This window comes from Bombus bifarius, unplaced genomic scaffold (assembly GCF_011952205.1).
Source record: "Bombus bifarius isolate JDL3187 unplaced genomic scaffold, Bbif_JDL3187 scf7180000008019, whole genome shotgun sequence".
Lineage (NCBI taxonomy): Eukaryota > Metazoa > Arthropoda > Insecta > Hymenoptera > Apidae > Bombus > Bombus bifarius.
The window spans coordinates 127,266-141,513 of NW_022884392.1; the positions used below are offsets into that span (position 1 = coordinate 127,266).

The 14,248-nt window shown below is 33.7% G+C and overlaps 1 protein-coding gene across 20 annotated transcripts; it reads left to right on the forward strand.

The window, feature by feature from the left end:
- Nucleotides 1-530: 530 nt before the first annotated feature.
- On the forward strand, nucleotides 531-12,839 carry LOC117207054 (serine-arginine protein 55). Of its 20 annotated transcripts, none has more exons than XM_033446881.1 (12): nucleotides 531-644; nucleotides 2,737-2,860; nucleotides 3,740-3,810; nucleotides 5,298-5,378; nucleotides 6,111-6,134; nucleotides 6,285-6,341; nucleotides 6,544-6,613; nucleotides 10,804-10,877; nucleotides 10,953-11,171; nucleotides 11,490-11,615; nucleotides 11,904-12,026; nucleotides 12,089-12,839. In XM_033446881.1, the coding sequence occupies exons 2-12, from the start codon at nucleotides 2,738-2,740 to the stop codon at nucleotides 12,240-12,242; spliced, it is 1,122 nt and encodes a 373-aa protein (XP_033302772.1). In that variant the 5' UTR covers nucleotides 531-644; nucleotide 2,737; the 3' UTR covers nucleotides 12,243-12,839. The 20 variants fall into 20 exon arrangements, with proteins under 20 accessions (XP_033302772.1, XP_033302768.1, XP_033302774.1 ...); XM_033446877.1 differs by lacking the exon at nucleotides 5,298-5,378 and adding an exon at nucleotides 5,408-5,503 and having other exon boundaries at nucleotides 532-644; XM_033446880.1 differs by lacking the exon at nucleotides 2,737-2,860 and adding an exon at nucleotides 2,896-3,022 and having other exon boundaries at nucleotides 534-644.
- Nucleotides 12,840-14,248: the final 1,409 nt, after the last annotated feature.

Here is a 14,248-nt window from a genome sequence, read left to right on the forward strand (position 1 = left end):
TCATAGTATTCTGTATTAAAATATACAAAACTTACTTCAAAAATAACATTACATATTTAGACATTGTTGTCATCTAATATGGTCGTTTGAATATCGCGCTCTACATTGCTGCGTATACTACCCCGAATACAAATTGTATTTAGGATGCATTTATATCGGTCCGCCAGTCTGATAAAAATTATTATCAGCTATACATATATTACGATATTAAGTAAAAATGGGATACAATGAATAAATATAAACTTTATTGTTTTAAACGTAGTAAATGCGTAACCTATCTATAAATAAATTTTTTGTTAAGGTGGGGATAGTGAATTATAGTAAAACATATTAAGAAATATAATTTTATGTTATATATTAAAATTAAAATTATTATCTTATTGATGGATAATAATCTTATATTATTGCTTAGAATTCGTAAAATTTATTTAAAAATGTGTTGCATTTCTGCTACTAGGCGTCTGTTATCGAGGCTTGGCAAGCCAGCGACTTTGTTCTTCACTGTGTGAACCCCGTTCTGTTTCCGTTATTGCAGCGAGCCATTTTACTTCAGACGCCGATCATTACTTCTAGTAATTTGAGTGGTGCTGTATCGTGAAAGCAGACCTCGACAAATAAAGCAACCTATTTTTACGTATAATCAGGTAAGTTTGTAAACATATATTTCCTTATAATACTAAATATGCATTAAAAAAGTGATTTGTTCTCAAATACTTTATTTTACGGATGGAACGGCCGCGTTTCATGATAAGTACCCTCGACATATCACATCATGATGGTTTAACGATAATTCATCGATGATACAAATTTTTCAATTGCATTTCTCATAATTAAAAAAATTCATTTATTGTATTATTTGTTTATTTTTAAATTGTACGTTAATGACGTGGCAGAAGCGATCCGAATGCTACGTCATATGGATGCTCGCTCACAAGACCTTCTAGAATTAATTACAATGGATATGCGCACGTCGCAATTAATCGTTTTTCTTAGATAGCTATTATATATATAGTCTAGATATTATGTATATTGTTCCATAAATTCCATCTTAGCGTTATCGTTATCGTTAATTCGCACATCATACTGATAATTTTCGAGAGGTTCCCGCAACTAAAAAAATAATATTTCGCAATAGATATAATTATTTTATATAATCGTAACATGTTTTTATAAATACAGTTATCACATTTTTATCCGCATATAATCGTGTAAATTACGTAGCAGAAAAGGAGGACGATAAGCAATCACACGACCGCCATTTTATGAAACGAGTGCCCACTAAAAACATGGTTTGTCGCTGGAGTTTGAAATATGTATTACACTCTTTATATTAAGTCACACTTACTTAGTTACTTAAACATGAATCAAAAAGCAAGTTAAAATTTGGACAAAAGGAAAAGGATTGTAGAGCTCTTTTAATCGTAGAAAGAAATTGTAATAGGCGAAGGAGGGAAAATAATTCGACCCGTGTATCATGTATTAGTACATATGTATTGATACGTTGTCGTAAAGTACAGTCAAAATCTCGCAATAAAAGTAGAAAACTATCCTTTTAACACCACGAATGAGTATACTCTATAAGCTTATATCGTAGCTTAAAAATCAGTGCTCAGATGGTAAATATTTATGCAGCATATTGAAAATTAAGTTTCATAAATCGAAAATTGTTTTACATATTTGCCATTCCTAATTGTTTACAACATCAGACGAGTTCGGTACGTATAGTAAATTTACCGCTTTGCATTGTTTCTCCTATTCAGAATAATTAATTGTAAATACCGAACACGGCTAATGTTCATACTTCCTTAATACTTGCGTAAACTTTTTGGCTGAGTAAGCATGAAAATGAATATCGTAGTAATATTAAATCATATTTTATCTCAATGTGCAAATTATTAAAACACTTTTTATTTAGTTATACATAGACAAAGAATGTTTTATGTTATCCACAAGTGCATGAGATGTGCTTAATCTAGTTGTAAATATTCAGTCTTGTTTTTTTGCTTGAAAATAAATAATAAACTTAATATTCAGTAAGTTGTCATTTTTAGATTATTATATATCACTTAATGTTGTTAAATTCATTAGATTATGCAACTATAGATATTAATGCTTCTCAGAATTTTTTTTTAACATGCAATAAATCATATGGCTTCAAATCATATATTTGTTACATATTTGTATATAATTTATAGCATGTAACCCAATGTGAATTATATTTATACTCAAGTTATATATAAACATGAGTATTGAAGTATAATTTTTGCTTTATTTATTAATGAATTTTTATTTGTACATTAACTTAATATACGTGTGAAGTTTTACATGTTTTGTTAGTAAATATAACTTTTATTTCTGTAATTAAAAACAACCCTGTGTGATTGTTATAAAAGAATGTATGCTGAAGTACTATATTTATCGACTACATGGAATGTTAGGTTTGGAAGCAAATTTCATAGTTTTGTATTACAATAGCACCTCTATATTGCACTTGTGACCTATTGCCGTCAGTTTAATAGGCACAAATTTAACTGGTAAAGCTTTCTTTGACATAAATTTTTAAAGTTTCGACAGAAGTATAAAGTAAACTCACCAATGTCAATTTTATTAAGTTGCATTGCCATTCTCAGCCAGAATATTGGAAATTAACGTAACAGTTCTTATGTTGTCATGTGACTAAATGGCAGGTTCTTAAAGTAGCCTGTTATGTATGGTGTTTTTATATTTTCCTTTAAGAATGAGCACCCGAGTATTCGTTGGCGGATTAACATACCGGGTGAGAGAGCGCGACCTTGAGAAGTTCTTCCGGAAATATGGTAGAATCAAGGAGGTCGCTATGAAGAATGGATTTGCCTTTGTGGTAAGTCTAATGTGGTTCAATTGTTTTTTTTACAGTATGGTAGGGACAAGGGTCTATGTCGGTGGGCTTCCATACGGCACCAGGGAAAGAGACCTTGAGAGATTTTTCAGAGGCTACGGTCGATTCCGTGATGTCCTCATCAAGAACGGTTACGGCTTTGTTGTAAGTACCTAAATCAAATTTTATACACATACCCAACACTTTACTCTACTCAATTTGGTCTTGTTATTTAGTAATAGAAAGTGTAGAAACCGTTTCTACACTTTTTTGTTGCTTCATAGAAAAATTGTGAATTATTTTATTATTTCATTTGTGACCAACATGTGTAGAGGGTGAAGTGTTTTACTTAAAAAATAACTTGAACTCGTGAGTTGATCTGACCTACCTTGAGCCCTGAACACATTGGTACTGTGGCTGCTTAATGGAACTGTGTGCTGGTTTTCATCGATTAATCTACAAAATGTTTGTAAGTTACGTATTATCAAAGGGGAATCGTGTTACTTATATCAAATATTTAATTACTATTTACTTTTGTGACAAAATACCAATTATAAAATTAAAGGCCATAAAATTACAAAATTAAACAATTCCTTAAAAAATTTTGCATTACTAAATCAAAATTATTTAAATTGTTAAATTATTAATTGAATCTTCTCCCTGTATAGATTATTACTCCACTTTGTTAGTATGCACTGGTGGAATATTTCTGAATATTAATAGCTGCAGGTTCATGTATGTGTGTTACACACTAGCTGTACTTTATGAATTAATAAGGTGTATTGAATAACATGAATAATACAATATAATACTGCATGTAAAAATTGGAACTGACAAGTTTCCCCCTTATTGTGATTTGTAATAAATCTATTTTGTTTACAGGAGTTTGATGACTATAGGGATGCAGATGATGCAGTCTATGAGCTCAATGGAAAGGAGCTTCTAGGAGAAAGGTAATATATATTACATATTTGTTATACATATTTTATACATACAAATATATTAGAAGTATGAAGAATGGTGTAGGTAGCATGTTTTGCATGATTAGTTTGTTCACTATTAAGTTTTGTTTTATACATTCACATTTATATATTAAAACTTGTAATTTTCAATTGCACAGTTTGCAAAATATAATGATTATTGGAAATTACAAGAGTTCATTCCTTTTTTATATTACAAAATTACTGATAATCTCTGTCATTTATTTATTATTATATTTTAAATATATATTAAAAATGTAACATTAACCTGTTTGATTATAGTATTAAAAACTTTGATTTAATGGACATATATTTAAGCATTTTTTAAAAGATTTGGAGATTAAAATAACTTTGTTAATGTTATGTAAAATAGGTAGGATTATACATGAGAAGCAATAGCATTGATATTTATTTTACTTTAATAACCTTTTATGCGTTATTGGATAATAGTTTCGTTCTAGAAGTTTCCTAGTTATTTGCGATTAGAGGCAAAGTAGAATTCTTGGCTATAAGGGAAAAGAGTTGAATATTAAATACCTTTGTATGTAAAAAAAGTCGGTATTATTTTTGGGAATAAAGCATTTGCAAATTGAAAATCATAAATAATTGCGCTTTTAAAGTCTTATTTTACTTTTGTTTATGTTCAAGTTTTTAGATATTTTTAATGTTTTTTAAAGTATTTTGAATTCTATCTTATTGACATACTAATCTGCTGTTGCTTCTGTATAATTGCAACATATATAAAAAAAATTTTTTTTGATTATTATCTTTAAGTTTAATAAAACGGCGTCTGTCCTCCAAATTATTGATTGGGTTTGTTCTGCAATAAAAGTGCATCTTACTTAAATAGCCGATATGACTTGCCGCCATTTTGAACTACTTCCATCAATTCCCCGATATATGTGTTAAAGAGACTATATTGATATACTTTATAACGAATGCCTCAGAATTTTATATAATGTATATTGCTTCTTTGACAAAAGTTGTTTAACAAACAAAACGAGAGAAAAATACAAATATGTATCTTTCGTAATGCGTTTTCATAATTCTCTGGTGATCATGAACAATTTTTTTGTCTAATTCCTCGAAGTGGTAAAAGAACGAAGCTAAGAGGTGTAAAAGAAAAGGATGAATACAAAGTGATCCCAGTTAATTATGAGAAAGCCTAGAGCAATTTTATACGAATGTATAACTTAGATTAATGAATAAGTTGCGAATTATAAGTGGACAGCAACTAGAAAAATTAGAGAGGGGATGAAGAGACAAATACGATGATGAGGGGACAGCGCCTCAATGGCTGGACTTTGTAGATAAAGAACGAGGCGGATGATATTTGAACGGATTTCGAGAGCAGGCTGAGGAATGGAAAAGAAAATGGAAAGAAGGATGGAGGGAAGGAAGCAGCTTTAGAGTAAGAATTAGTCGAGGACTTAGGCGGGGTTTTGTTGGGTGTGTTTCAGAGTGGCGGTGGAGATAGCACGGGGTGTTTCAGGGAGGCGAGGCGACCGTGGCTACGGACGCTCACGCTCCTGGAGAGACAAGTAAGCATATCCAATGTGTCTTGTTACAGAATTACTGTAGAGAGGGCCAGGGGGACACCTAGGGGTAGTGACCAGTGGCGCTATGGTGACTCCCGTGGTGGTTATGGGGACTCGAGGCGATCTGCGTAAGACACGCTATCCTTTTTTTTATTTTATCAGAGCGATCATTATCCCCTCCTCCCCTGCAGGCAATTAAATTGAGATATGCAAAATCTTGAATGAATTTTTTCGAGTTAACTTCTATACTTTTTTTGATATTTGAATAAAATGTTCTCTTTGAATGTACATTCAATTCGATTGTATGTAATGAAAAATGATTTTACATATCGCCCGTACAGGGAAGAACGTAACCTTGGATATGATAAGCTCTAAAATAGAAAGAGAGAGAGAGAGAGAGAGAGAGAAAGAGTATGAAAGAGAGTGTGAAAGAGAACGAAAGAGAACGAGTGAATGTTGTAAAGCTTGCCAATTTGCATACGATGAAAGTTCGTCTAGGCACCGGCGAATTCTAATTAGTTTGAATTGGTTGTCTTGGATTTGACTGCTCTCCCGAGTACGTCGAATTAATGGAAGTCTTAAAAAACTCTCACTAGCTGAGAAATCTAACACATAATAGTATATTATAATGCCTAGTGAATACCCTCCCAGACATTATGTTTATTACTGGTAGATGAGAGAGGTGGATCGATGTAATTGGCGACTAATAGATGTGTGGTATTGTGTTTGTTACAGCCGAGACGATATGCGGCACGACAGGTACGCTATTGCTGCATTTTGAGTAGATTTGATTCGATTGGAACAGGTGATTGATTGTGTGCCTGAGCAATGAGTGCAGATCTGTAGTTATTTGCTGAAGGTTTAACCAACAATCCGTTATTTCTGTTCACATGACATCCCTTTTTGCAGAGATAGTGTGAACAGAAACACGAGGACTGCATCTAGCTACAAGCAATCATTGCCCAGGTACATACATCCAATGTTACGCTCTAACGATACATCTTATAATTTATTCTTCTAAATAATTACAATATTGAATATTACAACTCAAGTTTTCGTTTCCATTCTTAGAGTTTCGCTATTGTTACGTATAAAGTCAGGTCCAAGACAAACCTGCTTCTATTGAAATAATACAAAGTAGATAACATCCGTACTTTTCCCTTTGTAGATACGGACCACCAACACGCACCGAATACCGGCTCACTGTGGAGAATCTCTCGAGTCGCGTTAGCTGGCAGGTAAGTAATATCTGTACCCTTGGCTTCGCACTTACAATACGTCCGATAGCTTTTTCGTGAGTTTGATTGCTACTCGAGGTTTCCAGAATGACTACGATATGCGAATATTCTATCGAAAATGTGCGCGGGTAACCGATCCCTATATATTTTCTCGCTAGCGTTCGATCGTTCCGCATTTCGTGTTTTCCCCGAGTTGAACCAAACTTACACGCGCGGCATTTTTAGCATTAATGTTTTTATTCGATTTTTCTTTCGTCATTTTTAAGTTCGTTTATGCATATCTGAAACTCTAATCCGAGTTTACAAAAAAAGATGTACATTTTGATCAAGTAAGTCTATGGCATATTTTCGAAACAAAATTTTTTATCCTAATTACTTTCGCTCGGTGGTGAGCAGAAGTGAAAACGTACGGAAAAAGAGAAAGTACCAGACGAAAGGTGCAGAAACATAGAGGGATGAATATGGAAAATACACAACCCCCATGATATTGAAAAGAACAGGCATGTGAATCACTTGAATATCACGTATAATGTGTGTTGCACATTGATTCCTGAGTAAAAGTTAAAATGACACAGAAATCGGATCGTGCTACTTTGTGCGTACTATTTGGAAGAAGAGGTGTGTACGTTTTGAAGACGTCGAGCAAATGAACAGTGGAGAGGAAGACACGAGATAGACCAATCGGAAGGGCAATCTTGGGAAAACAATGGGAAATGCGAACTATGTGGGAAATACCAGGACGCACTCCATTTTTAGAAATCTCTGATCTTTAAAAAAAGAGATGTATATACGTATACATCTGTGTACACAAAACTCTAAATATCCATGCCAACGAATTAAAAAAAAGAGACAGAAATAGAGATCCTTTGTGTGCATGTGGACCAAGTCTTACTTGATCAATATACATTGCATATATATATATAAACATATATATCCTCTAATCGTACTTTTCGGATGATTGGTTGTCTTTTGATGAAAAAAAGTATACTTATCTATGAATTTCTCTCGCTCAATCAATTCTTCGACGTTCCTTTTTCAATTTATTATTTCATTTACGTTCGGCCAACAGTTGAGAAAAACAATAAAATTGATGTTCTTTCCGAAGAGCCATGTCCTCTTCGCCGAGGAGGGGCGACCGGTAGGGCCAATAGACTGATGATGTGCGATGATAAAGATGACGATGCACGCGATGGGCCCGCCTTAAGGTCAAGTGGCACCAGGTTGGTTTCTGAGGTGTCCCGGGTGAGAGAGATAGCCGCGTGGCACTGGGTACACCTACTACCTACCACCTTCTACTACTTGCGCAGTGATACGTGGTGAAACCCAGTGATGAGATAGGTTCTTACGTATCTGCGATCTTCTCATCGTGATCGCTGGGAGAGAAAAACGTCGTCTGCCTTCTACGATCATCAATGACTCTGACCTGTATCTTTGCCTGGATGTGTTACAACAACAATCACCACTATTTTACTCTCTCATTATATTTCCATACTTCCCTCCCACCATTACCATTGTTACCACATATTCTCTATCTGTTATATCCTTTATGAAATATTTCGTCATCATCATCACCACTCTTTGATCCTTCTGCATTACATTTATACTCTTGACATCTTATTACTCAACTTTATTATTGACCCTTTATATTACTCTTCATAATGAACAACCCACAATATAACTACTACTACTACTGTTACTACTACTGCCACCATCACCACCACCACCACCACCACCACCACCACTATTACTACTACTACTACTACTACTACTACTATTACTACTACTTATTACTACTACTACTACTACTACTACTACTACTACTACTACTACTACTACTGCTATCACTATCACATTTGTTACTACACCACGACTGTTACTGCTACTGGTACGTCACCAACCTAGCCATCTAGTAAGTCAGGCAGCGGCCACCCATGAGGGCATACACGGGCCGAAACCCGAACCATCCGCGACTACGCCACACAGATCCGTTCGACCCAACCAAGCGCCGTTGTGTCTGGCCTTTCTCTCTGTCCGTAAGCAAGGTGGTGCCTGGGCCCAAGGTAAATGCGTCACCTTAACCGAGTGTACTCTTTAGATATATACATTATATCTATTATATATCTTATATACACTTACACACTTTTGTAACTTGTTCTCTTATTTATTGATATCTTTTTAAGATATATATTATATATCTATTAACTGTGCACCATAGTTCAGGTGTTTTATGTGTGTATATTTATACACATCCTCTATATCAATATAGATCTCTACTGAGAATGTTCAGCGAGCTTGGAGCCGTGCACACGCAATAAAAAAAACCAATACCGGAAATAGGGAATCAGCTTAACAAATTACCTCTATGATATATATTAGATATATATCATATATATATTTATATATATATGATATATATCAGATATATATATATATATATTAAGTGTGCTCGAAATTAGGCATCCGTCCGTTTAATAACGATATATGTAGTAGTTGGTTTATTTTTCTGTACTTTGTGTATATATTCGTTGGTCATTATAAATCATGATTTTTAAATAACTCAGCGTTTACGTTTTTCATGAAACGGACGCTTTTTACGTGTCTTTTGAATGAGAACAAAAAACAACTTTTCTTTATGCAAGGCAATTTATTTCTTTTCGTAAAATTCAGTTTCCTTCTCTCTTTTGGGTTTGTGTATAAAACATACAAAGGAGACATTTCAGTCGTCAAGTGTCGTTGCAGGCTATCCATTAAAGGAAAACAGTTTGGTGTATCGACATGATTCCTATTGTTACGCTTTACTATGCACACAGGATACAAGAACAATATTTAGGATTTTTGAACGCATCGGATAAGAATTTGTTTTGAAAAACTGACCTATCATGCATGATTCCGAAGAAACATCAAGATTGAAAGACAAGAGTTACCTACACGCACGCACCTAACAAGAGAGAGAAAGAGAGTCCACGACATTAAGCCGTACCTGGTTCCCACAAATACAAGAAACAGTCTCAACCATGAACGTATACAGTGGATACCAAACAGAGATTTTTTCCTCGTTATGGACGATGAATCATGAAGAATAGATAAGAACCATCCACTCATATCATTAAATCGTAGAAGACATAATAGGAAAAGAATATTACATCAAGAGGAATATACAGTTTCCAAAAGGGAGATTCTCGATGATTATCATAGCAAATAAATGATTTCTCCTCTACGTTGGTTATTTTTGAAGGAAAATATTGATTGGAAAATGTTCTTACTTTCAGCATCGGCCCAATTTCTTTGGATTTTTCGAATTCCATTTTCCAGTTATGGTGTGATAGAAAATATAAAGTATATGTTCCTCATTCTGTATACACGAATTACATTTATTTTTGTCATCTTTGAAATACAGGTTTTGCAATGTAGGAGACTTTCTAAAAGAAACCGAATATTTTTTCAACATATTCTGAACCATATTCGTCTTTCATTGTTCACTGTTTGATTTCACAGGCAACTGTCTTCTCTCTGCCTTATGCAGTTCCATCTTTTCAACGATCCATATAGTTTTTGATCGAACCTACGGTTTACGATTTCTTTCAGATTTAAATAGATGATAGAAAAATTGACTTTTTATAAACTTCTTTGTATGCAGCATGATTTTGATGGAGTTTTATTGTGAGCTGCTCTGCAGAAATTATATATTCGATGATATATTCGTTTGAGTAAAAAAAATAGTATTTTCGTTAATTACTGAAAGATGCCTTTCACAGTATGTATTATTTTTCTGCAGGGTGGAGGTTTTCTATAAAATAAATGACTATACTTGTTTTAAAGATTGAATTGCATAAAAAGAAAGGTTGCATCAACCGCAGATACTAAATTCGAGCACATGCTTTCAACATATATTCTCCACACTGAAGATTATGGACAGACAGGAGATATAACATGGTTTTTTTCAATAAGGATAGAGTTTTTGGTATATACTTCAGGACAAGGAGGATTGCTATATTTAATACGTGATAGGAGAAGTATAATGGACAAAAGTGCACAGGACACATTTTAACTTATGCGTAATCTTTAGTATAGGAACACAAAACTTAGTCTTATTCATACGTGAATATTAACCGTATCTCATTATAATTTAATGTAAGACACGTTTTTTTATCATTGTAATATGCTAATTCATCTTCTTGTGTGATGCTCAGGATTTGAAGGATTATATGAGACAAGCTGGCGAAGTGACATATGCAGATGCACACAAACAGCGCAGGAATGAAGGGTAAGTTACATTTTCATTTACAATTATTTCGTTATATTGATGTAGTTTGATTAATGGCATAATTTAATGTTACAGGGTTGTAGAGTTTGCAACATATTCTGACTTGAAGAACGCCATCGACAAATTGGACGATACAGAACTAAATGGACGTAGAATCAGACTTATCGAAGATAAAAGACGTGGTCGTCGCTCAAGATCCTCGAGTTCGAGATCAAGATCACGGTCACGATCTCGATCTCGTCGCCGATCCCGCTCCCGCTCAAGGTATTATCGTCGTTCTCGATCCCGATCAAGGTACTGTCGGGGGGCGGCAATGTCTCCATCATTTTTTACTTTAATACTAACCATACCTGTAGCATACTAGATTCTAATTTTGATTACTTCGAAATTTACTGCATACTTCATGCTTAAATTTTCAAATTATTTTACACTTTTTAATGTTTAATCATATGTTAGATATGTTCAGTTCTCGCGCATAATACAAGAACATTCATCTAAAATAACTTAGAACAATTGCAACTGATATGATGACAGTTATTAAAGTAACTAGATCAATTTTGTATATAGTATATTTTAAACATATTGCAATGATATATATTTTAATCGTATCAGGAGTCGTCGCAGTTCTCGTAGTCGTAGCCGTCGCAGCAGCCGTTCCAAATCAAGGGCACATACTAAATCAAAATCAAAGTCCAAATCCAAATCTCCCGAACGTAGCCGCACCCGATCTAAATCCAAGTGAGTATTTGTTCTCCTGTATTTGTGTTATGTCACTTCTAATTTTGTGATGTAAAATTTATTTATTTGCTTTGTTTCTTGCGCAATTATCAATAATCGAATGTTATGTAAATATCTCCTACGTTTCACATGTATTTCACTTTCATTCTTTGGCATTGTGTTTGGGCTGATTTTTTTTTAAGAAACCTCTTACGGCATTTTTCATGTTTATACGAAAGAGAAAAACAGTTTTTTATAATTTTAATTATATTTCCCTGCATCCTCTTCATTTGAACTATAATTTTGCAGATCAAGAGACCGCTCAAAGTCGAAATCTAAGTCAAAGTCCAAATCCAGATCTCGTTCTAGGTCCAAGGCTGAGAGGTCAAAGTCCAGGTCGCAGTCCAAATCCAAAGCCAAGTCTCCTTCGAAGTGAGTTCAATTGATATAATTAGCGCAAGAAAAGCAAATCTATCGTCATTTTTTTAATCTAGCTCTTCTTCCAGAGATAGATCTAGTCGCGAAAGATCAAGAGGCGACAGATCGAGATCTCGATCAGGCAGCAAACATAGCAAAAGCCGTAGCCGTTCTCGATCACCAATGAATGGCGACAAATCACCAGAAAGTAATAAACAGAAAGCTGATTAAAGAAAACGTGAAACAAGAAAAGGAGAAACTTTTATTGTGAAAGAAAAATATCTGGAAAAAGGAGTTTTGTCCTCTTTTTGTTTTCTTTTTTGTCTACGATTAATTGCATTCAAGAAGCCAATTTTTCATGCCTTTGTTTTTAAGAAATCGTCGATTTTTTTGGTAACATTATTACTACTACTTGTAATTAATATATATATCGTTTTAAAGATAAAATTTCTGAAACTTTGTAAAATGTGGAACAGCGAAACAAAAAGGAATTAATTATAGTTAATAATCGGCTTAAGTATAATTAAATGATTGTACATGATTTACTTAATCGAACCAAACTGTACATTGGTTACACATAATTTTAACTGTACACTTGTCATCTTTGAAGAAACACCACACGCATTTAGAGAATTAAGATTTCTTCATACGTACCTTAAACGGATTCTACACATTTTTTGATGTATCGCCGTGTATCAAGGAATTCCCTGTAATGGCTTTTTGTATATATTCCTAACGATCACATTACTTCACAAGACAGCAACAAATGTGATGTGTATTAAAATTAGTGGTAAGAGGTATCTTATTTCAATAAAATTTCACGCTATATTTGTTTTTTCACTACTTATTGTTTCGACCTTTCTTTTATATTTTTGTTAAGGAGTTTTTAATATTTCATGTTTCTGCAGATTATATAATATAAGTTTATCATATTGTTTTAAAGTTAAGATTGGGCTATTTCGAGAGTTTATTGTGGATATTAGTCGATCTTAACACTAGGTTTACGGGCGTTTCTTATATACCTATCTCTACGAGGACCCGTCAAATTGATGGATAAACGAAAATGCGCATTTTCTTTAAAAAATCGATTTATTCAAATTAAATCTGAATAGAATAATATTAGGCTTCACGTTTAAATAAATTATTAATAAGTAAAGTCTTTTTTTTTAATTATCACGGAAATGATAACAATAATATTAACGCTATAGGGTGATCATATTTATTGAGCACATTTTTAACAATTATACTAATTTTGCTTGTGCATTTCCCGCATACAATCTTTTTGCAATATATACAATTATCGCTTCTATCTTTTTTTGCAGTAGCCCACTTGGCAACTTTTTCGCATTTTTGACGTTGAAGGTGACAAAAATGAAGCGTCTGATCTTTGGCGAAATGCGAACTCCTTTCTGGATATTTTCGATCCGGTGCACTCTTTACATAATATCCACGCGTTTATTGCTGCAAAATCTAAAATATTGAAAAAAAACTTGAAGGGACCATCGAAAACTCCCTGCTTTCACACTATATTTACGTGCCATCTGGTCAACGATGTCCACACCAAACTTTGTTTTATTATAAAAAGCAATGGTTTCTGGAACACGTTTATAATTGTCTTCTACTTGTATATCTATATGTTTGGTGCTTAGAAGGAGGACTTTTACGTTCGGTTTACTTTTATACACAGTAAGCATGCAGTTTTCTGATTCATATAAATTTGAGTCATCTTGTCCTTTCTATAAATTTGAGTCATCTAAAACAAAGTCATCTTGTCCTTTTTTCCCTTGAGCATCGAATTGATCTTTCTCCATATAAGGGAAACCATTCAAAATATATTTTGTTTGGACGTCAACAACAAACCAAAACTTAATGCCAAATTTGTGAGGCCTATTCGGCATATATTGCGTAAACCTGCATCGGGCCTTCATTGGAAATAATTGTTCATCTATTGAGATATTTTCATATGGCTAGTAACAAGCCTGGCTATTACTTATAAATCTGTTCCATATTTCGGATATCAGCGCAAATTTATCTGTTTGTAATCTTTCGGAGGCTTTCAATGATTTCGCTTCATATGCGCTCCGGGCATATAGAATTCCTAGAAAACTACGTAACTCAGTAGCTGTGATTGTCTTTTTTCAAAATTCGATGCGCCTCGATTTCAGTGCGATCTTTTACGTGTTCCATTATGTGTCTGTCAATTATCAATTCGAAAGCACTAGTTACACAACCCGACA

Coding starts and splice junctions, on each gene's coding strand:
- LOC117207054 (XM_033446876.1), top strand. CDS start 2,897: ATGGTAGGGACAAGGGTCTATGTCGGTGGGCTTCCATACGGCACCAGG. Junction 6,614..10,803: donor CGAGTCGCGTTAGCTGGCAG/GTAAGTAATATC, acceptor TGTGATGCTCAG/GATTTGAAGGATTATATGAG. Junction 12,027..12,088: donor AAAGCCAAGTCTCCTTCGAA/GTGAGTTCAATT, acceptor TTTTTAATCTAG/CTCTTCTTCCAGAGATAGAT.